The sequence below is a fragment of the Hyperoodon ampullatus genome, assembly GCF_949752795.1.
Source record: "Hyperoodon ampullatus genome assembly, chromosome: X".
Classification (NCBI taxonomy): Eukaryota; Metazoa; Chordata; class Mammalia; order Artiodactyla; family Ziphiidae; genus Hyperoodon; species Hyperoodon ampullatus.
The window spans coordinates 44,462,814-44,485,854 of NC_136913.1; the positions used below are offsets into that span (position 1 = coordinate 44,462,814).

Consider the following 23,041-nt stretch of genomic DNA (forward strand, 5'->3'; position numbering starts at 1 on the left):
GGATGGGAAGGTGAGGAGGGGTGAAGATGGGACCCTTTTGGGCCAGAGTCTGGCAACAGAAAAGGCACTGATTTAAAAAAAATATTTTTACAAAATATATACCAGCACCAGAGTCAGAAACTAAAATAAGAAAAAGGATAATTGTTTCTCAACAGTATCTGAAATTCTAAGTATGTAGGAATAGACCTAACATAACATATGTGCAAGATCTCCATGGAAAAAAATTATCAAATATTATCAAGTGATTAAAGGGAACCTAAATAAATGGAGAGATACATTAAATTTACTAATTGAAATAGTCAATATTGTGAAGATGTCAATTCTTCCCAGAGCGATCCAGAGATTCAATGCAGTCACAAACAAAAATCTCAGAAGGGACTTCCCTGGTGGCGCAGTGGTTAAGAATCCGCCCGCCAATGCAGGGGACATGAGCCCTGGTCCGGGAAGAGTCCACGTGCCGCGGAGCAACTAAGCTCGTGTGCCACAACTACTGAGCCTGCGCTCTAGAGTCCGCGAGCCACAGCTACTGAAACCCGCGCGCCTAGAGCCCGTGCTCCGCAACAAGAGAAGCCACTGCAGTGAGAAGCCCGCACACCGCAACAAAGAGTAGCCCCCGCTCGCCGCAACAAAGACCATGCGCAGCAACAAAGACCTAACACAGCCAAAAAAAAATTAATTAATTTAAAAAAAATCTCAAGAGATTTTTCCTTGAAATTTGACAAACTGATTCTAAAATGTATATTGATATACAAAAGACCTAGAAAAGCCAAAATCCTTTGAAAAATAACAAGATGGGAGGACTTGCCATATCAGGTATCAAGGCTTTTTATAAAGCAAGAGTAATTACGAACAGAATAGAGTTCAGAAACTGAGTCCCACATATAGGTACACGTGATTTATGACAAACGTGGCACTACTGAGCAGTGGAGGCAGGGTGGTCTTTTTCATGAATGGTGGTTATATGGATGTTTACTATGTAATTATTCTCTGGAGTGTACACACACACACACACACACACACACACACACATAACACATTAAAATAAAGCATTTATTGAATGCATGAATACTAGTGACTGTAACTTACATAGTGGTTTTTGTTTTTGTTTTTTACTGTATTATGTATCAGGCACACATTTCAACGCTGCTTTACCTGAGTTAATTCTGTTTAATCCTAGGAAGCAGGTACATTAACAGTTCCATCTTACAGATGAGGAAACTAAGACACAGGGAAGCTATGTAACCTGCCCACGGTTGCACATTTAGCAAGTTGCAGAGCTGAGACTCAAACCTAGTCGCTTTGTGCGAAAGCCCCTGCCTTAACTTGTACACTTTTACAATCTAGAAGATGAATGCTGCCTTAAATGAATGAGTATAGAAGCCTCTCTCCGTCCCGCTCCTTTCCCCCTTCCTTCCTGACATACACACACTTGCGCGTGCAGTGTAATCCTTTGCTCACTTGGAAGAGCGCACTGGGCTGCAGGAAAGAGAAAACAAACAAAACAAAACCTACAACTCCCAGCAGCCATTGCACGCTCAAGCCTGCGCGCGCCCATTCACAGCAGAACGACAGGCATCCGGCTTGCGCTGAACTAGGTCTCGGAACTACACTTCCCGGCTCTCCTCGCACACCCCGTGACACTCCTTGGACCGCGAGCAGGGAGCGGGCTTTCCACAGCTGCGCCTCTCTTGCTCGGACCCTGCCCTGGACTCAACCTCGGACTCCACCACGGCTCTACCATGGAGGAGGCGGACCGAATCCTCATCCATTCCCTGCGACAGGCCGGCACGTAAGGACACAGCCCCCGCCCACCCCGGAATGCCCACATCCGGGACTGCAAAACTCCGGACCTTGACATCTAGGGCTGCAACTTCAGGACCCTAAGACCCTCCCTCCTCCTTACACACACACACGCACGCACACACACACACACACACGGGGCCTCCCAAACCCTTTGACCTCTACACTTGGTAAACCCCAAACTCCAGGACCTAGACACCCCGAGACATTAAAACCTTGGAACCTCAAGACCCGGGATCCTGAAATCTGTGGATCTTGACAGCAATACCCTGGGACTCTGACATCTGGAGATTCTAAGCCACCTTTATCCTGTGAACCAGGGAACTTAAAACTCTGGGATCCTGGCACTCAGGGACTCCAAAATCCCCTGGGACTGGATATTTGGGAACCTTCAAACCTGGTTTCCCAATACCTGAGCCTTTAAAAACCCCAGGACTCTAAAATCTGGTGGCCTTAATGCTTGGTGACCCCGACGCACAAGGACTCCTGCATTCGAGGGTCCTAAAAACCCAAGATGACATCATCTAGGGAGCTTGATTTCTGGATTGCTTGAGACTGGGTGGTCCTGATACCCAGGGACTCTGACATTTGGAACTCCTGAAAACTCCAGCCTCCCAACATCTAGTCTCAAAATCCTAGCAGGTCAGTATCTAGGGGCCTCTGACATGCAGCAAACATGATATCTGGGGATGCAGAGACCCAGAGACTATTCCATCTGGGCTCCTAGGCCTTCCCAGACCCCAGAAATTTGGGGCTTTTAGGCATAGGGAAATTTGAGATTTTTTGAATTCGGATCCCTTCCATCCACCATTCTACACCAAGATCTTAGGACCTGAGGACTCCCCCCACTCTTAGTTTTCCAAATGGAAGTCAGCCAGCAACACCCAGGACCTGTCTGAACTGTGGCCACCCTCCCCACCCCATCCCAGTACTAGGGCTTCCAGAAGGCAGCACGGCCCAGCCTCATCCCTGTTTCCTGACTGCTTCCCCCCACCCCCCATCGAGCCTGCCTCCTTCTTCTTCAGGGCAGTTCCTCCAGATGTGCAGACCCTGCGAGCCTTCACCACTGAGCTGGTTGTAGAAGCTGTGGTCCGTTGCCTGCGTGTGATCAACCCTGCTGTGGGCTCCGGCCTTAGCCCCCTGCTGCCTCTTGCTATGTCTGCCCGGTTCCGTCTGGCCATGAGCCTGGCTCAGGCCTGTATGGTGAGTGTCTTCCTCCCAATTACACACAACCTCTTCCTTCCTCCTTCACAAAGTCACTAAGCTCCTTTGAGACTCTTGACTTTCCTCTCTGCCACCTCCCGTTGTGGCTTAGTGTTCATTAGTGGTTAAGGCTGCCGGCTCTGTGGTCAAACTGCCTGAGTAGTTCAGACCCTGGCTACAGCACTTGCTAACTGTGTGACCTTGCTAACTGATGCCCCATGTGGGCATCAGTTTCCTTATCTGTGAAATCGAGATGATAAAAGTAGGGTTGTCCTGAGGATTAAATGAGTTGATTCAGTTTGTGCCTGAGTTGCCCCTGGCTCCCATATTTTGAGCTTAGCACCAAGAACTTTTCCCCCTATAGTATCCATTTACCAGTTCCTGAAAAGACCCTGTTTTGATTCACATGCTCAGGCTGAAATTAACCACCACGTTCTCTGGTTGGGCCAGCTTGGATCACATGGTCATCCCTATAGGGCACTGTGATTGGCTGCTCCTTCAGGATCACTTGGAGTTGGGGGAGGGAGGGTTACCCAAAAGAAGATATGCTGCTTAACTAAAAGTGTCTGCACTAAAACTTTACTCTACCCTGTTGCAGCTTGCCTCTTGTGAGAATAATTTACATACTGTCTCTATTGTAAATAAAGTGCCTTCTGGTGAAGCACTCATGCCTCCCCAGTACAGACCTGTGTCCAGTTACTATATCCAAGGGCTCCAAGTAAATGTCATTTCTCCTGGCTCATTAGTTCTGGGATTTTAGGCTAGTCTCTTAACCTATTTGGGCTTAAGTTTTCTCATATGTAAAATGGGTAAGAATTGTACCTACCACATAGGGTTGCTATGAGGATTAAAAATGAGTTCAGGGCTTCCCTGGTGGCGCCCCGGTTGAGAGTCCTCCTGCCGATGCAGGGGACACAGGTTCGTGCCCCGGTCCGGGGAGATCCCACATGCCGCAGAGCGGCTGGGCCCGTGAGCCATGGCTGCTGAGCCTGCGCGTCCGGAGCCTGTGCTTCGCAACGGGAGAGGCCACAACAGTGAGAGGCCCGCGTACCACAAAAAATAAAAATATATGAATTCATACGTGAAAAGCTGGATATAGTAAGCTTTGTGCAAGTGGTATTACTATTATTGGATAGGCTTGATCTGGCTGCTTGTGTTCCAGCAACTTGTGGCTACGTAATGAATGTCAACATGCCCAGCATACTCAGTATATGGTGGTAGAGGGACAATAGAGTAACTACAGCGAAACCTTCCACTTAGCCCCAAGGGACTGGGTGGTCAGGTTTCTTGAATTTGTTCCCTGCTTGTGCAGTTTCTGTCTCTTAGAAATAGGCCTCAGAGCTCTACCCTTCCCTTGGCTCTCTGGTTCACCTAGCTCTCAGGAGTTCTCAGGTTCTTCTGTCAGGGGCTCTTGGTGGCCCTCGAGGCAGGCAGTCTGTCCCCTGGCCTGGGGCTGTCTTCTCAAGGATGGCACTTTATAAGGGGGAAGTTGTGTCCTGTTTGGCTAGGAGGGTGCACAGTGGGACGTGTTGAGGAGGTGCTGGGGATCAGGCTTCCCCCAGTTTTCTCTTCCTCCCTTCTCTCAGTGCTGTTTCCCACTGGATTTGGTGGTGACCTACTTTTCCTCACACTAACTTTAGCGTGAGTATGGCTTTTTCAGTGATTGAGAGGTTCACGTGATTGTCTGGCCCCAGAGCCTCGGTTTGCCCTGAGCAGGTAGAAGAGGTCTCTCTTAGCCCAGCTGGGTGCTGCTCATGGAGCCCACCTTGGCTCAGCACTGCCGCCTTCTGGTGTCTGCCTCTTCATGTGCCCTAGTCCTGGCACCACTTTTTGCGACTCAGCCACCTCCATACTTTGGTGTCTGTCATTTCACACACCCCACTCCTGGAGTGAGTTTCTGTATCAGTCACAGCCCTTTGATTGCAGGTGTCGGAAAAAACCCAAAGTAAAGTAGCTTAAAAGACAGTGGTTTTCACACTGTTTTGACTGTGATCCTCTGAAATAAATATATCTTACGTTGTGACCAAATACACGTATGTGTGTATAATAATGATGTTTTTTGAGTGTGTGCTCTGTGCTGGGCATTGTGGTAACCTGGTGTTAACTCACTGAATTCTCGTGACAACTTTCTGAAGTAGGCACTGTTGGTATTCCTTTTCTCAGGTGAGAAAAGTGAAGCTCAGGGAGCTTAAGTGATTTGCCTGCGGTTACCCAGTTGGTAAGAAGTAAAGCTTGGATTTGCATCCACGAAGTATGCTTTCAGAATCCATGCAACTCTGGCCCAGAACCTTGATGGGCCCTTTTATCCCTTAAAGCATCCACATCGGGAAAGTACTGTCAGCCCCATTTTACAGCTAGAAACTGAGCTTCTTGGATTGGTTGAATAACCGATCCAAGGCCTTATAGTCAGTTAAGTAGCACAGGCTGGATTTCAACCCCAATCTTTTTGACTCCAAAGCCCATAGTCTCTTTTAAAAACATTATTTACTATTTTGTGTGGGTCATTTTTATCAGTCAGGGTCCAGTCCAGAGACACAAACTCCAGCAGTAATTTGAATAGGGAAATTTCAATATAAAGAATTGTTAACTAGGTAAAAGATGGTTAACTACTGAAAGAGTCAAAGAAATCTCCAAGGTGTTAAAGAAGTAACACAATACCTTGAGAAGTCCCACTGGCACCCCAAACCGTTCACCTCGTTACCCTTACCCGTCTGCTGTAAGGGGGATTACTTTGATTAGTTTCTTGTGTGCCTTTCCAGTTTTTAAAAAATGAAGATATAAGCAAATATAAATATATATTCTTATTTCCCCCCTTTCTTACACAAAAGAGAGCATATACCTAGTTTCTTACCTTATTTTTTCCCCTTGCCACATATCCTGGAAATCATTTCATATCAGGCAATCATTTTTTTTTCCTTTTTGCAGCTGCAGAGTAGTTCATTGTATGTATGCACTGTAGTTTATTCAACCCCTCTCCTATGCTTGGACATTTAGGGAGTTCCCAATATTTTGCAAATAATGCTGTAATTAATAACCTTGCGCATATATATTCTTGAATTGTTGGAGGCCTGTCTTCAGGGTAAACTCCTAGAAGTAGGATTGCTAGGTGGAAGGGTAAATGCATACGCCATTTTGTTCGATTTTTCCCAGTCGCCTTCACTGGGATTGTTTAATTTCTGCCTTCCCAACAGCAGTGTATGAGAGGGTGCCTGTTTACCCACAGCCTCACCCACTGAGTGTATTGTCAGAGTTTTGCCCATTCAATAGGTGAGGAATAGTATCTCTGTATAGTTTTCCTCCTAGCTTTGTACTTTGAAAAACTTTCAAATTTAAGGAAAAATGAAAACAGAAAAATAACACCCTTCTCCTAGCTTTCTGTGTTGTTAACATTTTCCTCCAGTCTTTTCTCTCTGTCTGGGTACACACACACACACACACACACACACACACACACACACATTTTTTTTCTGAACCTTTTGAAGGCAGCAGACATCATGACACTTCATACCTAAAACTTTCAGTGCATCTCTCTGAAGTAAAAGGGCGTTCGCCAGTATAACCACAATATCATGATCTCACCCATGAATTGAATATTGATAGAGTAATAGTATCTAATACTTAGTGCATGGTCAAATTTCCTCAGTAGTTACAAAAATATACTTTACAGCTCTTTTTCTTTCCAACTAGAGAGTCCAATCTAGGATCATACATTTCATATCATTGTTACATTTCTAATCTTCTGTATCCAACAGTCCTCCTTAGTTTTTTGCAATGATACATGTTTTTTTTTTGTTTTTTCTTTTTTTTTTTTGGCGGTACACGGGCCTCTCACTGTTGTGGCCTCTCCCGTTGTGGAGCACAGGCTCCAGACGCCCAGGCTCAGCGGCCATGGCTCACCGGCCCAAGCTGCTCCGCGGCATGTGGGATCTTCCCGGACTGGGGCGCGAACCTGTGTCCCCTGCATTGGCAGGCGGACTCTCAACCACTGCGCCACCAGGGAAGCCCCGATACATGTTTTTGAAGAGTGCAGGCTGGTTGTTACCTGGAATGCCCCACAATCTGAATTGGTCTGATTGTTTGCTCATGACTAGATTCGGGTCTGGGGCAGGAACTCTGTGCAAGTGATAGTATCTCCCTGCCCGAGTGGACCTCAGGAGAACGTAACGTCAGGTTGTCCCAGATTGGCGATGCCCGTGTGGGGTCTCTCCGTGTGCTTTCAATTCAAGTCTCTCTTGTAAGCAAGGTTGGACATATTTGCATATGTTTAAGGGCCGTTTTTCATTCTATTTCTGGGAATTGTCTGCTCCTATCTTTTGCCTCTGTTATTGTTGCACTGTTGGTCTTTTTGCTTGTGTAGTTTTAGGCACTCTTTATATACTAGTGAAAAAGATTCACTCTTTGCCTATGATATGAACTCCAAATATTTTTTCCCAGCTTGTCATTATGCTTTTGACTTTGCTCACTGTAATTTTTCTTTAAATTTTTTTTTCATGTATTCAGAAATACCCATCTTCTCTTTCATGGCCTCTGGATTTTGAGTCATATTTAGAAAGGCCAGAGCTTTAATTTTATTTTATTAACAAATATTTATTTATTTATTTATTTTGGTTGTGCCGGGTCTTAGTTGCAGCACGTAAGACCTTCGCTGAGGCATGCGGACTCTCAGTTGTGGCACGCATGCCCCAACTAGTTCCCCGACCAGGGATCGAACCTGGGCCCCCTGCATTGGGAGCGTGGAGTCACACCCACTGAACCACCAGGGAAGTCCTCAGAGCTTTAATTTTTAAAGCTCTGAAGGCCTTGGTGAGCCAAAGGGAAGTTCAGAGGGTGGTGGTTGGTGAGAGAGTGGGAGCGTTTGTGGTCTCAGCCCTGGGCTCCCAGAACAGGAGGATCCTGCCTGCCCGACTGATAGCGGCCACCCTCCCCCACCCCCAGGACCTGGGATATCCCTTGGAGCTTGGCTATCAGAACTTCCTCTACCCCAGTGAGCCTGACCTCCGGGACCTGCTTCTCTTCTTGGCTGAACGTTTGCCCACTGATGCCTCTGAGGACGCAGACCAGCCTGCTGGTATGGGGTGCCTGGGGCGTGGTGGGGGTGAGGGAGAGGGTGTTGTGGGGGCTGAGAGAGGTGGAAGTGGTGAAAAGGTTGAGTGGTGGGGGTGGGGTATATGTCTTCAGGAGAACTAGGTGGGAGGACTGGGGCTGGGAGAGGGGATGCAGGGCAGGGGGAAGGGAACTTGGGCTTGGGCTGACCCAGGTGGGGAGTTGGTGCTGGAAGGGGCCTCTCTGCCTCACCTCCTGCCTTGCCCCCGCTTCACCCACTCCACTCTTAACCACACCAGGCCACTCCGGCCTCAGGGCCTTTGCATCTGCTGGCTTACTCACCCAGATAGCCTCATGGTTCACTCCCTTACCTCTTGGAGGTTCCTGTTCACATGTCACCTCAGGGAGGCCTTCCTTGGATTGCCTTGTTTAAAATTATATCTTCCTCTCAACGGTCCTTATCTTCCTTTCCTGATGACCACCTGACAGTGATCTGTATTGTACTTACAACCCTGGTCATGCTCTCCTCTACCTGCCTCTGTGGGAGGGCAGGAGGATATTTATCAGTTTGTTCTCTGAAGTAGCCCAAGGGTCTAGAATGGTGACTGGTACCAAGTAGGTGCTTAATAAGTGTTTGTTGAATGTCTGAGTTTGAGAATGATAGCTACATAGATATGTATCTCTGGGGGTGCAGTCTGGCTGCTTTCCCAGGGTATGCATTTTTGGAGTTGTGGCACCGTCACCTGATTGACACTCCCTCCCCACTTCCCTAGGTGACTCAGCTATCCTCCTCCGGGCCATCGGGAGCCAAATCCGCGACCAGCTAGCCCTGCCCTGGGTCCCACCCCTCCTTCGCACTCCTAAGCTGCAGCACCTCCAGGTGGGACCCCTCAACTCATGTCAATATTGCTTGTTGCTGCCTTGCCTGCCTTGTCCCCAATTGGGTGCTCAGGTTTTTGGCCCCCTCCCACTGGTGCCCCCGTCACGATTCATCCTAGAGGTCTGATTCTGCTCTCTCACCAGGGCTCGGCCCACCAGAAGCCTTTCCATGCCAGCAGGCTGTTCATGCCTGATTTGCTCTCCAGAGGAGGTGAGGATGAGCCTGTGGAGAGGGGCTGGGGGGAGGGGTAGAGGTGGGCCTAACTGCATGGTGAGGCAGGAGGCCTGGCTGACTCTGTTGCTGCCTCCAGAGCCCCGGGAGTTCCAGGCGAGTCCTCTGCTGCTACCAGCCCCCGCCCAGGTGCCCCAGCCTGCTGCGAGGGTGGCCTCGCTCCTTGAACGCCACGCCATCCAACTCTGCCAGCACACGGGCCGGGACCACCCCAGGGATGAGGACTGGGTCCACCGGGCATCCCGCCTCCCCGTCCAGGTACTGCCCGGTGCTTGGTCCCTGCTGACGAGGTCCCTGCTCACTGTGGCTCCCATTTTGTTTCCCGTTAGTCCTCTGCCCTTCTCCTTTCCCCACTTTGTCCCTCTCTTCCATCGTCTCCTCTCTGTGTGCAACTACCTGGCTCCCTGCCTGAAAGAACACTGGAGTCAGAAAGATTGTGGCCCCCGCACAAGTCAGTACGGCCCCTCGGAGCGTCGGCTTCCTGCTGTGAGACACGGGTGGCGATACCGCTCTCTTCTGAGGGCGATGTTCCACCGAAGGACGTGCACACGCAGCCAGAGCTGTCAGGATCTGCTCCCTTCCTCCCTGTTTCTACTACCTTCTTCCTGCCCCTGATTCGCTCCCTCTTTCTCTGTCTCTGCCGTCATCACTGATGTGTGGCTTCCAGATCTCTGCACCGTCTCTTCTCATCACTGGCTTTCTCGTTCTGTGGTTTTGCCGCCCCTCTTTCTCTCTCCCCACCGCTGTCTCCTCGTTTCTGTGTCTCTGCCTCTGTCTACCTCTCTATCCACCTCCATCTCCCCTCTGTCCACCTCAGTATCTGTCCCCATCCCCTCCCCACTTTGTCCACCTCTGGAACTGTCTCTTTCTGCCTCCTCCGCTGCCATTTGTTCTGTCTTTATCTTTTTCTCTCTTTTTTAAACTTACAGGCATTTCAAACACAGAAGTAGAGAGAATAGTCTCATAAACTCTATGTCCCTGCCATCCACCTTCAATTATAAGCCTTTTGTGGGAACTCCCTGGCGGTCCAGTGGTTAGGACTCAGCGCTTTCGCTGCTGAGGGTCCAGGTTCAATCCCTGGTCGGGGAACTAAGATCCCGCAAGCCGTGAGGCGCAACCAAAAAAAGAAAAAAAGAAGATATAAGCATTTTGCCAATCTTTCCTCATCCCTTCTCTAACTTTTTTTTCTGTAATGTTTTAAAGCAAGTCCCAGACATCATATCATTTTAACTCTAAATACTTAAGCAGACATCTCTTAACTCATAAGGGCATTCACTTTTTAACACAACCCCTGGGCCATTTTCACACCTAACAGAATTAACAGTGACCTCTTTTTCTTTTGTTTTTTTTAAAGCTTTATATATGCATTTTATCTTTTGAACCAGAACCTATTACATCTTTTTTTCCCGTAAATTTATTTATTTATTTATTTTTGGCTGCTTTGGGTTTTCGTTGCTGCGTGTGGGCTTTCTCTGGTTTTGGTGAGCGGGGGCTACTCTTCATTGCAGTGCACAGGCTTCTCATTGCGGTGGCTTCTCTTGTTGTGGAGCACGGGCTCTAGGCATGTGGGCTTCAGTAGTTGTGGCACGCGGGCTCAGTAGTTGTGGCTCGTGGGCTTCAGTAGTTGTGGCATGCGGGCTCAGTAGTTGTGGCTTGCGGGCTCTAGAGCACAGGCTCAGTAGTTGTGGTGCACGGGCTTAGTTGCTCCACGGCATGTGGGATCTTCCTGGACCTGGGCTCAAACCCGTGTCCCCTGTATTGGTAGCAGTGACCTCTTAATACCATCCAACACTGAGTTTGTAATCAGATTTCTCCAGTTGTCTCAAAACTGCCTCTGTTCTCATGTCTCTCTCTCTCTCTCTCTCTCAATTCCACTCCGCCTCTGCCGCCTTCTTTGCCCAGCACCCCTGACTCGGTTTCCGCTCTGTCCCCACATATCTTTTGAGTGTCGGTCTCTAATTTGGGGGCTGCAGGCTTACTTCTCTCCCTTCCCACAGCCTCCTCCAGTGCAGGGAGCCAGTGGGTAGAGAGAAGCAGGGCTGAAGAAGAGGAGGCCCCATCCTCAGGGAGCTCCCAGGCCTGTGGACCAGGAGAGTGGGTCCGGGCCCCCTTGTGGGAGATGCTGGATGGCTGGTGTGACTTGGGGGTAGCACCTTGTCAAGCGGCTCCCTGGTGGAGGCAGGGCCTTGGGTACCCAGCAGGCCTCCACACTCTTCCACTGTTTCTAGGAGGATACTCGGGCTCAGCGGCAGCGGCTGCAGAAGCACCTGGCCGAGCATCTGCGCCAGACCTGGGCCCGGCCAGGGCCCCCCCAACAAGCCCGAGATCTGGGAGAGCTGCTGCAGGCCTGGGATGCTGGCGCCAGGACTGGTGCTCCCAAGGGCTCCCGCTTCACACATTCAGAGAAGTTCACCTTCCATCTGGTGGGTGGGCCTGAGTGGGCCTGGGACATGCCGATGGGGCCAAGGTGGTATTGCTTTATGTACACACACCACATTTTATCCATACAGGGACACGTGTTCCCACCTGGCCTGCCCTCTCCCCACGGTGGTGGGCACCCAGAACAATCCCCTGGCTTCTTGGGAACTTCCGTGGAAAAAGTGTAGAGGGGTGGGAACTATGTAATCGTGTAGGGCTGCTCTTTGTGAACCCCAGCTTTTCCTGGGCAGTTTCCTCTGGACATATCTTCTCTCCTTGGATGGTCATCCAGAGGGGCCCTCATCCTTCTCATGGGAAGATGGGCAAGAGCTGTGTCGGGGTCAGGGAGGTTTCTTTATGAGGAAACACTCCAGTCTAAGGTCACAGAGAGCACATTGATCCTCACACACATTCTGACAGCCGTCAGTGGTACAGTGGTACTGTACCTGGGTATGGTGCTGGGAGGGTGCTTTTGGGGGGTGTTGAGGCTGGGCTGTGAGGGGCAGGGCTTTCCTCGACAGCCAGGATGCTCCTTTCTCGCTCCCCAGGAGCCCGAGGCCCAGGCAGCCCAGGTGTCAGATGTGCCGGCCACCTCCCGGCGGCCTGAACAGGTGAGCAGAGCAATGGTGGGGCGGGGGAGGTGTCTTGGGTCCTTGGCTGTCTACTGGGCCTGACACCCCCACCCCGACTGCCTGTGCCTCCCAGGACACGTGGGCAGCTCAGGAGCAGGAGCTGGAGTCTCTTCGGGAGCAGCTGGAGGGAGTGAATCGCAACATTGAAGAGGTTGAAGCCAACATGAAGACCCTGGGAATCAGCCTTGTGCAGGTGGGTGTGGGATAGGGGCTGCCCACTGGGGTCAGGTCACAAGTCCGGCCTAGACGGCTTAGAGGGACTTGAGGGGGTAGTCTGTAGAGGTCTGCACTTGTCAGAAGGGTTCGTGGGAGACACTGGGGACCTGTGGGCCTCTTGAGGGTTCAGGAGAATCAGTGGGAATGAGAGGGTGATGTAGAGGTGGGGGTGGGGGTGGTGTTGGACCTGCAGGGGTTAGAGGTGCCTTGGTGTCTGTGAGAATCGGGAGGGGTGTGAGTGTCCGTGGGCCTCTGTAGGGGCTTGTGGGGCTCATCAGGGGTCCTGGAGGTGGAGGGGTCAGAGGGGCCTGTGGGTGCCTGTCACTGCTTATAGGTCTCCGTTGCTATCAGGAGGGGTCCAAGGGGCCCATAGGGCCCCTAGAGGGATGTGTTGTCATCTGAGGGCCTTGGGCTAGGCCAGAGCTCTCCAGGCTCAGTGGGGGCTGGGAGGTTGTGGTGTGCGTGGGGCTCCCCCACTGACTGGGAGTGGGAATCCTGGGTGCCAGGTGGAGACCGAGTGTCGGCAGAGCAAGCTCAGCACAGCGGAGCATGAGCAGGCCCTGCGCCTGAAGAGCCGGGCGGTGGAGCTGCTGCCCGACGGGGCTGCCAACCTTGCCAAGCTGCAGGTGGGGCTGGCGCTGAGGCTGGGCTGGGAGGGTCGGAGTTGGATGGGCCCAGCCTGTGTGACATGTAGCCCCCCTGCCACCACCCCCAGCTCGTGGTAGAGAGCAGTGCCCAGCGGGTCATCCACTTGGCAGGTCAGTGGGAAAAGCACCGTGTTCCGCTCCTTGCTGAGTACCGCCACCTCCGAAAGCTCCAGGACTGCAGAGAGGTAGGTGGTGGGGTCTGGGGCCGTGGGTGGGGCGGGTTCGGTCCCTCCCTAGGGGGCTAGCCCTGCACTCTGCCTCACTGCCCTCTATCCGTGGGGTCCTGGCAGCTGGAATCTTCTCGACGGCTGGCAGAGATCCAGGAACTGCACCAGAGTGTTCGGGCAGCTGCTGAAGAGGCCCGCCGGAAGGCGGACGTCTATAAGCAGCTGGTAAGGCCTGTGTGGGGGCCCTGGGCCACTCAGAGCCGGGGAGGTGTGGGTACTAAGGGAGCACCTGCTGTATCTGTCTAGATGTCAGAGCTCGAGACCCTGCCCAGAGACGTGTCTCGGCTGGCCTATACCCAGCGCATCCTGGAGATCGTGGGCAACATCCGGAAGCAGAAGGAAGAGATCACTAAGGTACGCCATCGTGGCCGGGAGGGTAGGTCATATGGGTAGATATGCCGAAGGGGCGGATGTGTGTTGTAGGGCTACACGGGGACCTCACACCCTCTGAAAGTCAGAGCTATCTGGCCATACCAAGACACAGGAGAGCCCCACACAGTCCACTTCAGCCACCCCTGACCCTGTCTGGATGGGACAGCATAAACGTGAATGCCCTCAGCTGGCTGGCTGCCCGCCCCAGACGGGCTCACGGCTACCCTGGTCTCTGCCAGATCTTGTCTGACACGAAGGAGCTTCAGAAGGAAATCAACTCCCTGTCTGGGAAGCTGGACCGGACGTTTGCGGTGACCGATGAGCTTGTGTTCAAGGTGTGGGGCAGGCCGGGCTGGGTGTGGGTGTGGGGTGGGCTTGGGCCCTGTGTGAGCCTCGTAGGTACACTGATGCTCGGGCCTGGCTTTGCCCTGGGGAAGATGAAGTCAGGGAGTGGGAGAGGGTGGCCTTGTGGGGGCCTGGAGGTGGGGGGTGGGGTAGGGGCGGGGTGAGGCGGGAACAGCCCACCGACACCTTCAGGATCTCCTCTGTCTGATCAGGATGCCAAAAAGGACGATGCTGTTCGGAAGGCCTACAAGTATCTAGCTGCCTTGCATGAGGTGAGGGGAGAAGCGTGCCTGGGGGCTGGCTGGGGTGGGGCCAAGTTGGGGTGCAAGCCTTCTGCTCCTGCTGTCCCCAGAACTGCAGCCAGCTCATCCAGACCATCGAGGACACGGGCACAATCATGCGGGAGGTTCGAGACCTCGAGGAGCAGGTGAGGCCTGGGGCTGGGAGGGCTAACCAAGGCAGGCCCGGGGACAGCTCCTCGGTTTATGCCAAGAGAGGCTGTGGAACCAGACACAGCCTGTGGCTGGAGTCTCAGCCCTGCCCCTTAGGCGCTGTGTGTGTAACCTAGAACAGCCCAGTGGCCTGCTCTGACCCCCTCCTTCCCCCTGAGGGTCCTCACGCCTGCCTCCCGGGGCCGTTGGCAGAGGCTTCAGCTCGAGTATGTGCTGGGCGATCCTGCCGCATAGCAAAGGATGCTTTAGGTGGACGGATGACATGTGCAAAGGCCTGGCGGTGGGACAGAGCAGGCTGCTATTGGAGGGGGTGGGAGGAGCATGGGAGGGGCCCTGGGTGGCCGTGATGGGGTGGGGCTGGTGAGCAGGAGCTGGGAAAGCGGCCCTGCGCGCTGAAGGGCTGCGGTTCGCATTGCCTTAGATTGAGACGGAGATGGGCAAGAAGACCCTCAGCAACCTGGAGAAGATCCGTGAGGACTACCGAGCCCTTCGCCAGGAGAACGCTGGCCTCCTGGGCCGGGTCCGTGAGGCCTGAGCAGCCCCCAGCAGAGGTCTCCCCCGGGCCTCAGGCAGGGATTTGGGGTGCTGGGGGCACTGGCCAAGCACTGGCCCGGGCCATGCCCTCTGCTTGCGGTCCAGTTCCTCCTGCTGTAGCCTTGGCCCCAGACCCTTGCCCACCTGACCCCAACCCTTATCTGGGGCGATCATCCAGAGTGTGGGAGCTCAGCTGCAGTTTATTGCGGAGGGCACTGGGGGTTGGGGCCTTGGATCTCAAATAAATGAGGGGCTCTGTCTGCAGTCTAAGCTGAGGCATGGATGGGGGCACAGGGCACAGGGCTCGGGATGGGGGAGGGGGCGGGTGGCAGGTGAGACACTGGGTACATTTGGTGAGTCGGTGTGCATGGCCCTGGGTGTCTGCGTGGGACTCAGGAGGCCCACTGGGGTGCTTTGTGGGTGCGCATGCGTGAGACATGCAGGTGAGTTCAGAGAGTCTGTGTGACCGAGCGTCTATGTCGGGAGCTGTGTGATACCGTGTGTGACCAGCATGTGTCTGTGTGGCTTTCTGGGACCTGAGATCCGGAAGGTACCGAGGCTGCTTCTGTGCGGGTGTCTGGGCACGCCCCGTGTGACACTGCACCTGTGGGCCTGGAAGCTGGCTACGGGTGTGTGCTTTGGGGCATGTGGGTTGACAGGACTGTGCTCGGGTGTGACTGTTTGTGTGACTGCGGATTTGAGGTGGTGTGAGTGTACTGAGGCAGGCTCTTCGTGTTTTGGGGTTAGTATTGAGTCCAAGGGACAGGACTGCGACTCTGTGTCCTTTCCAGCCCTAAGGTCATCTGTGAGAGCGACTGAGGCAGGCTGTGTGTGTGGTCGGTTGTGAAGGCTCAGTATGGCTGGAGAGCCGGTCGCAGGGGGCTGGGGCGGGGGTGTGGGGTTGGGGCCGGGGTCCCTCTGAGCAGCCTTGGTGCAGAACATGTGATCCAGGAGGGCGGTCAGCTGGGGAGCAGGGTCCCTGGCCAGCAAGATGGTGCACACCTTACTCCTTGGTCCCTGCAGGCACGTCCAGGGCCGGTCACCCCTGCCTCCAGCCACTTCTACTCCCCCGTTTTGGCCCCTGTCCTTCCTTCTTTCCTTGGCTTTGAGGTCAGGAGCCGGGTGTGGGGTTGGAACACCTGCTGGGCCTCTGGCTCCTCTTCTTGCGGAACTCAAACTCATCCACGGTCCACACGGCCCCCTTCTCGCTCTCCACACGCACGAAGCACTTGTGCAGGCTCAGGTTGTGGCGGATGGCGTTCTGCGGAAAGAGGACCAGCCAGCCGGGCCGGGGACATTGGGGAGGGGAGCAGGCAGGCAGTCATCCTCTGAGGCCAGCAGTCCCCACCAAACATCGACCTCCTGCCCTTTCTCAACATGCCTACAAGCCCAGTCCCAGGCCCACCCGTTCCTGAACTTGACCCAGCACCGCAGTGGCATTTGAGGCCCTCCCAGCCACTGCCACCTCCGGAGGTGCTCACCTTCCAGGTGGCAGGGTGGTTTCTGAAGAAGGCGAACATGCGTGTGAACCAGTGATAGATCTCGTTGAGTGTCCGCTGCTTCTCGGGAGCCTCCAGGATGGCCTGGAGGTTAGGGGGTGTGGGGGTAAGGGAAGCCGCTCCCCCAAATTCGGACTGAGAGGGGCACTGGCCCGCCTTGGGCCTTCTGACCTGGGTGGAACTGTGGGGACGGGGGAAGGAAGGGAGATGGTGTGGGGTGACCGGTCAGAGACGGGGTTAGAAGTGGGGTGAGGGTACGGCTGGGATGGGGTTAGAGGATCAGGGCTGAGGTTGGAGTGAGGTCTGCTTCGGGGTTAGGGCTAGAGTTAAGTTAAATTTCTGGGGTAGAGTTGGAGTTCTCTGTGAGAGTGAGGTTTCAGGGTTTGGGAAGGGTAAGGGCCAGAGAGTGGGGTCCAGTTAAGGATTTGGAAGGGGTAAAGGACCAGGCAGAGTTAAAGGTCAGGGAAGTGGCTGGTTAAAGGTCAGGCTGGGGATGAACTGGGGTGAGTCGAGGGGCGAGCGGTGGGATGACGCGTGGCATTAGGTCAGGAGTCAGAGGTGGGCCTAGCTACGTAGTTATTTTATGTGTCAGGGATGTGGTTAGTTTCAGGGTCAAGAATGAGGTTGATTGTGTGTGGTTGTTAAGGGTCAGGGCTGGGATTAGGTGTGGAGTGAGGCTGAGGGTCCGGGAATTTGATCTGCTTGGATTTAGGAATGGAATTGAGTCAAGGGTCGGTGATCATGGCTGCGGTGAGGCTCCGGGTTGGGATGGGGCTAGGTAGGTGAACGGGTGGCATTGTGTAGGGTTAGGTGTGGGCCTAGGATAAAGGTCCGGGCGGGTTCTGGTGAAGCCTCTGGGAAGGCATTAGGGGGATGAGGATGAAGGGGTTGGGACGGGTCAGGTGTTACAAGGAAGGGGTTAGAGATGGGGTCTAGGGGGGAATGTGTTGGAAGACTGGGGTACGTCTGGGCTGGTGAAGGAGTTAGGGTGTACCTGGGGTGGGTGTAGGGCAACGGGAAGAATTCAGACTAGTTTGGGGGCTATTTATAGGCCCAGGAGGCAGTTAGGTTTGGAGTTCATGTGGCCATCAGGAAGGGGGTGTGTTGAAGGCCAGCTTTTAGCTTGCACTGGATTGAATGGCAGTTTAGGTGTTGGTTTGGGGGCAGGTCTGGGGTGAAGATGGGGGATCACATCTGAGGCGTGGGTTTGTTCAGGCAGGAGCCCGCCTGGGGGGTGCTCAGACAGAGGCAGGTCCTCCACCCCACCCTCTCTATTCCTTCTCCTCAGCCCGGCACTCTGCTTACCCAGCGGATGAGGGTGGCATAGGTGAAAGGGGGCCGCATGTTGTGGAACTTGAAGTAGTCCATGTTGTGGAAGAACTCTGTCAGAGGTACGGAGGGATCAGGCCCCGTCTGGGAACTCCTCGCTCCCTCTCCCACCCTCTGCTCTCGACCGACCGGCTGTCGGAGTCTGCCTGCCTGAAATCCCACCGTGAACACCGCTTTCCAGGATCACAGTCACTGTTTGCTAAGCACTTGACATAAAAGATATCATTTCCCCTTTGCACCGCTCCCACCAAAATGGGGCTTATTCTCCCCAAGGTTTAAAAGAAGTGAAGTAACTTCCACACGAAATGGATGTAACTGGTTAAATGGCGGAGTCAGGATGGCACTCAAAGGCCCTAATCGCTGTTAAGCCCACAGCCCAGACCTTGCGGGTAGTAGGGGATTGGTGAGCTTGGGCGAGTCACCCTGCTTTTCCTTGGTGGGGAGAGGGAGAGTCCCTGGGAATTACTAATCTAGCTCCCTCCCTTCTGATGACCAAATGGAGTAGCTGAAGCGCAGAGTGAGTGAGCCCTAATCCCCAGGGGAGACAGGGCTAGGACTAGACATCTGAGACCACAATGGGGGCTTGGAGGCCATGGAAATCCAGAGAGGAGGCTTTTACGAGCAGTTGCCAGTTTTCAAAGGCTGGGTGGCAGTGGTGGGGAAGAGCAGTCCCCCGCCCAGTACCAGTCAGGGAGATGAGGGGCTCAGAGGGCACCACGTAGGGCACATACCATCCTTACCTGGGATCGTGCTGTTTGCATGGCTGCCCCAGAGGTGCCTCCGCACAGCAAACAGGCCTTCAGGGGCCTCTTGGGGACCCGGCCAGGCCGGGACAGTGGTGCCCGGGGTGCCAGTGGCTACGATACAGCAGGAGCCCTTGTCGGATGATGCCTGGGGGAAGAGGGAGAGGCTGGTGACCCAGAGGCTTAAACTTGCCACTTTAGGTTTTTTTTTTTTTTTTTTTTTTTTTTTTTTTTTTTTTTTGCGGTACGCAGGCCTCTCACTGTTGTGGCCTCTCCTGTTGCAGAGCACAGGCTCCGGACGTGCAGGCTCAGCGGCCATGGCTCACGGGCCCAGCCGCTCCGCGGCATGTGGGATCTTCCCGGACTGGGGCACGAACCTGTGTCCCCTGCATCGGCAGGCGGACTCTCAACCACTGCGCCACCAGGGAAGCCCTGCCACTTTACTTTTAAATAAGTGTTTTTAAAAGTAAGGGCACCCTCTTCTCAATTCCACTCTGATGTAGAATCCCACAAAGCAGCACGAGCCATATTTATTAAAGTGCGGGTGTGGACACTAGTGTGTGTAGCACACCAGTGCCAGGGCCACGAGTTACGGTTGAATTGGGCTCCTCTGCTACCCAACTGCGACCTTGGGAAAGTCACCTAAGCCTCCCTGGCCTCAATTTTCCTCATCTGTGAATTGGGGATGATAGTAATACCTACCTCACAATGCATCATGGGGATTAAATAAGTTAACATCACCAAAGTGCTCACAAACAGTGCCTGAGACCCAGGGCCAGCTTCTGTGTGATCTCTGAAGGTCCTGGGGCCCTGCACTTTGTTTAATGCTCTGCGGTCATCATTTTGAAATCTGAGCCCTGCGATTTCATTTTGCACTGGGCTCTGTGAGTTATATAGCTGGTCTTGCCAGCGGCACACAGTCTGCATTCAGTGTTTGGCAATTTGCTGTTGCTTTGCAAACTCAAGATCATGATTTGGGATCTTGAGGTCAGAGGGTCTGTAGGTAGAAAGGGAGAGATTCCTAGGTCTGGGCATGTTTGGAGCTGGGGACAGGGGCCCAGAGATCCCAGGGCCTGGGTGCAAGGATAGGAACCCTCCCCTGCTCCCCAGCAGTCTGTGCAACCTGTGGGCCTGGGGTGGCTCACCGTGGATGGAGCCTTGGTTGGGGCCATCTTCCCAGCCAGGTGGGCTTGCATAGCACCCAGCTTCTCCTTCTCCAGCACCAGCTGTGAGGACAGGCACAGAGTGAGGCCTCAACCTGATCTTTCTCCGCCACATCTTCCCTGGGAGTGCCCTGCCCCCTTCCTTCCTTCATGCCAGCCCCCATCCTGGGTGAGCTTGGCTCCTGGCACAGGGTGGACGTACGGTTCACCCACCGTCCCCCTGCCTCCGCCCCGCCATGTCACCTGTTGCTCCAGAGACTGCACCACCTCCCTCTGGAGGAGACACTGCGCCCTGCCCTTCTCATCCAGGAGATGGTCTGCCTGGCAGTGCCTGGGTAGCGGAAAGAGTCCATGCGGGTGACCATAGCGAGCCTGGCTTCTCGGCTCAACATTCCTAGTGGGGAGGGCTCAGACCCTCTGGGAGGAAGGTCTCTCCTCAGAGCCTCAGCCTCCCTCCCCTCTTTCTACCTCAGTCTTCCTTTCACACCTGTCATTCCTTCAACTCATGCTATTTGGCATCTACTGTATGGCCAGGGTGCTGGAGATGATGACGGAAGGGTGGTGAGCTGAGAGTGGGAAAGGCATTCCAGGTGGAGAGTACAGCTTGTGCGAAGGCCTGCTTGTGAAGAGGGCGGGATGCACTGAATTGCCACTGATAGTTGGGTATGGTTGGAAAAGGTATGTGTGTGTGTGTGTGTGTGTGTGTGAGAGAGAGAGAGAGAGAGAGAGAGGGGCGGGGGGGAGAGAGAGAGAGAGTGTGTGTGATGGGGCTGAGCGGAGGCAGCAATAGCCATTGTGAGGATATGGGACTTTGGGGATCAATAAAATCAATAAAAGGCTGGTGTGTTGGCATGAGGGGGTGTAGCAGGGCAAAGCAGTTAGGAGTGTGGATTCCGGAGGCTGGCTGTCACTCAGGAACTGGGTGATCTTGATCAAGACACTTAAGCTCTTTGGCCTCAGTTTCTTTGTCTGTAAAATGGAGGTAAATCATAGCACACACCTCTGTTATGATGCCCCCATTATACAGATGAGGAAACGGAGGCTCCGAGAAACTAAGTAACTTGCCCAAGGTCACAGAGCCAGTGAGTGATGGAGCCAGGATCTGAACCCGCAGTCTCAGCTTTTGCCTCTTTCATGTTACCCCCTATCGGGATGAGGCCTGAGCTGAGACCTGCACCCCAGACCTCCTCCCACAAACTGGGGCCCCCCTGGACTGGAACGGGCCTGACCCACTCACTTGAGGAAGTCCTCTGGCTCCTCGAAGACCTTCTCACATCCGGGCCACTTGCAGACACCATTTGCTAGCAGTGAGTAGTTGCCCTGGGGCATGGTTGAAAGGGTGCTGGGGGGACAAAGTGTGTCAGAGGAGGGGATGGCAGGGCAAGGGTCCTTCCCAGCCCTGCACACTGACCTGTCCTTCCTGGGCACACCGGGGCTTGGGAAGGTGCAGAGCAGTGCTGGCTCCCTGGACACCCATTCCAGGCTGGCCACGTTGATCCCTGCAGGTGGGGACAGGGCACCTCTGGGGGCTGGGGGCCAGGCTCTGGAGCTCGGCCCACAAAGCCTCTCATTTTGAGCTTCCCACCCTCCTGAGCTTTGCAGGCCCAGACTCCCAGGGGGCTCTGTGGTCCCTAATCTCCAAGGCTACTGGTGGAGCAGCTCAAAGACTGCGCTGACATTTCGACTAACTTTGCAAAGATCTGTGGTTCCGTGATTTTGACATTCTGTGTCTTTAAGGCTCTGAGCCTGACATTTTTTAGAGGTTGGAGTTTCCAAGATGATAAGACCTGACACCTCTGGCCTCCTGAGGGCCGCAAGTCAGCAGCCCACACCACTTATGTTCAAGGATTGGGGGCTCTGGGCTTCTGTGGAGCTGTGGGGTACAGTGTTACCAGGTGGCAGGCCGGGCCGGGCCTTGAGGGAGAAGACCCCCGTAGCAGCAGTGGGTGGCGGGAGGCTGATCATAGCTGGGCTGTCCAGTGGGCGCACCTGCAGCACAGGGGTCCGGGCATGGGCATCCACCGTTGAGAGCTAGGGGCACATGGTGTCCATTTCAGCCAGGTCCTCTCCCCAGTTCTCCCGCCTGCTCCCTCCTCCCTGCCTGTTCTGGGTTGGTACCTGGTGCACAAAGTGTGGCCTGTCCTGGAGGAGTGCCTGCAAGTGGGGCGAGGGACCCAGCCGTGCTCCAGAGGGTGCCACCATGACGAGGGGCACTGTGGGCAGCTGGGGGAAGGCAGGCGGGTGAGATGCCATCCTCATGTTCACTGTTCTACACGTCTAACCCATATACTCCTCACCACAACCCCACGTACTAGGCAGAATGACCAACCCCATTTTACATATGTGGAAACTGAGGTTCACGGAGATTGGGTGACTTTTTCAAGATCAAACAGCTAATAAGTGGCAGAGCTGGCCTCCATCCTGTCACCTCACCTCCCTGGGCCCCAAGCCCTCTGTCACAGGGGGATGGAGACACACATGGCTATGCCTGTGGGACCATGATAGGGTCTCCTATCCTGAGACAGGGATTGGGAGGTTGCGGAGAGCCTCGAATCTCTGAGACCTGCTAAGTGGGGACTTTCTTGGCCCCGTGACATCTGCATAAGTCACAGACGTGCCTGGGACCCAGAAAACCACTTCCTGTGCCCCAGCTGGGCCCCCCGCCCAGTGCCACAGTAAAGGTCGGCACCTATAGGCCCAGGTACCCCACCCTGCCTGCCCCATCCTGGGCCCTAGGCCTCACCTGCAGCTGCGATGGTGGCATGGGGTTCAAGGAGGAAGAGGAGGCGTGAGCCCCACCTCGGAGGTCCCGGCCCTGGAAGGTTGTCCCCGGGCCCTTGGCTCCCAGCTGGTCTGAGGCCTTGGGTGCAGCCCTCCAGCTGGGCGAGGCTCCTGGGGATGGGCTGAGTACCAAGGAAGGGGCCAAGGGCTTGGCTGGCCTGGGGTTGGGCATTGGGTCCTTTTCCGAGGGCAGGCTGCGGGGACACAAGGGGAGGGAGTTACAAATGTGCTGGGGTGTGTGTGAAATGTTCAACCATCTGAACCACGTGGACACCCACTCTGGTCAGAGCAGGCGTTGGCTGGGGTGTGTCCCAAAGGGGCCCCAGCTCTGGTCACGTGTGTGCGCATGTGCACACACATACTCGGTGTCAGGAGCACTGGCGTGCCTGTGTCTCCAAGCACACCCCATGTGCAGATGTACATGGACCCAGCGCACAGTGTGCCTGTACACGCTGGCACAGGCCTGGTGGGGAGGCGTCCTCCCTGAGGGTGGTGGGGAATTTGGGGTGGTTTGTGGGGCCTCAGC

The 23,041-nt window shown here is 54.2% G+C and overlaps 2 protein-coding genes across 2 annotated transcripts; one reads left to right on the forward strand and one right to left on the reverse strand.

The window, feature by feature from the left end:
* Window positions 1-1,739: 1,739 nt before the first annotated feature.
* CCDC22 (CCC complex scaffolding subunit CCDC22) lies at window positions 1,740-15,223 on the forward strand (the record flags this gene model as incomplete). The annotated part of the gene is made up of 17 exons (XM_079727139.1): window positions 1,740-1,789; window positions 2,826-3,003; window positions 7,939-8,071; window positions 8,820-8,926; window positions 9,070-9,136; window positions 9,237-9,415; window positions 11,386-11,580; window positions 12,124-12,186; window positions 12,281-12,400; window positions 12,930-13,049; window positions 13,139-13,255; window positions 13,361-13,462; window positions 13,544-13,651; window positions 13,909-14,004; window positions 14,227-14,286; window positions 14,367-14,441; window positions 14,888-15,223. The coding sequence occupies 17 exons, from the start codon at window positions 1,740-1,742 to the stop codon at window positions 14,999-15,001; spliced, it is 1,884 nt and encodes a 627-aa protein (XP_079583265.1). The 3' UTR covers window positions 15,002-15,223.
* Window positions 15,224-16,111: 888 nt separating this feature from the next.
* FOXP3 (forkhead box P3) lies at window positions 16,112-22,780 on the reverse strand (the record flags this gene model as incomplete). Its single annotated transcript, XM_079728003.1, has 10 exons — window positions 22,478-22,780; window positions 21,853-21,957; window positions 21,627-21,765; window positions 20,972-21,233; window positions 19,978-20,065; window positions 19,717-19,797; window positions 18,569-18,719; window positions 17,805-17,881; window positions 16,482-16,583; window positions 16,112-16,261 (listed from the first exon to the last, which is right to left on the reverse strand). The coding sequence occupies exons 1-10, from the start codon at window positions 22,685-22,687 to the stop codon at window positions 16,112-16,114; spliced, it is 1,365 nt and encodes a 454-aa protein (XP_079584129.1). The 5' UTR covers window positions 22,688-22,780.
* Window positions 22,781-23,041: the final 261 nt, after the last annotated feature.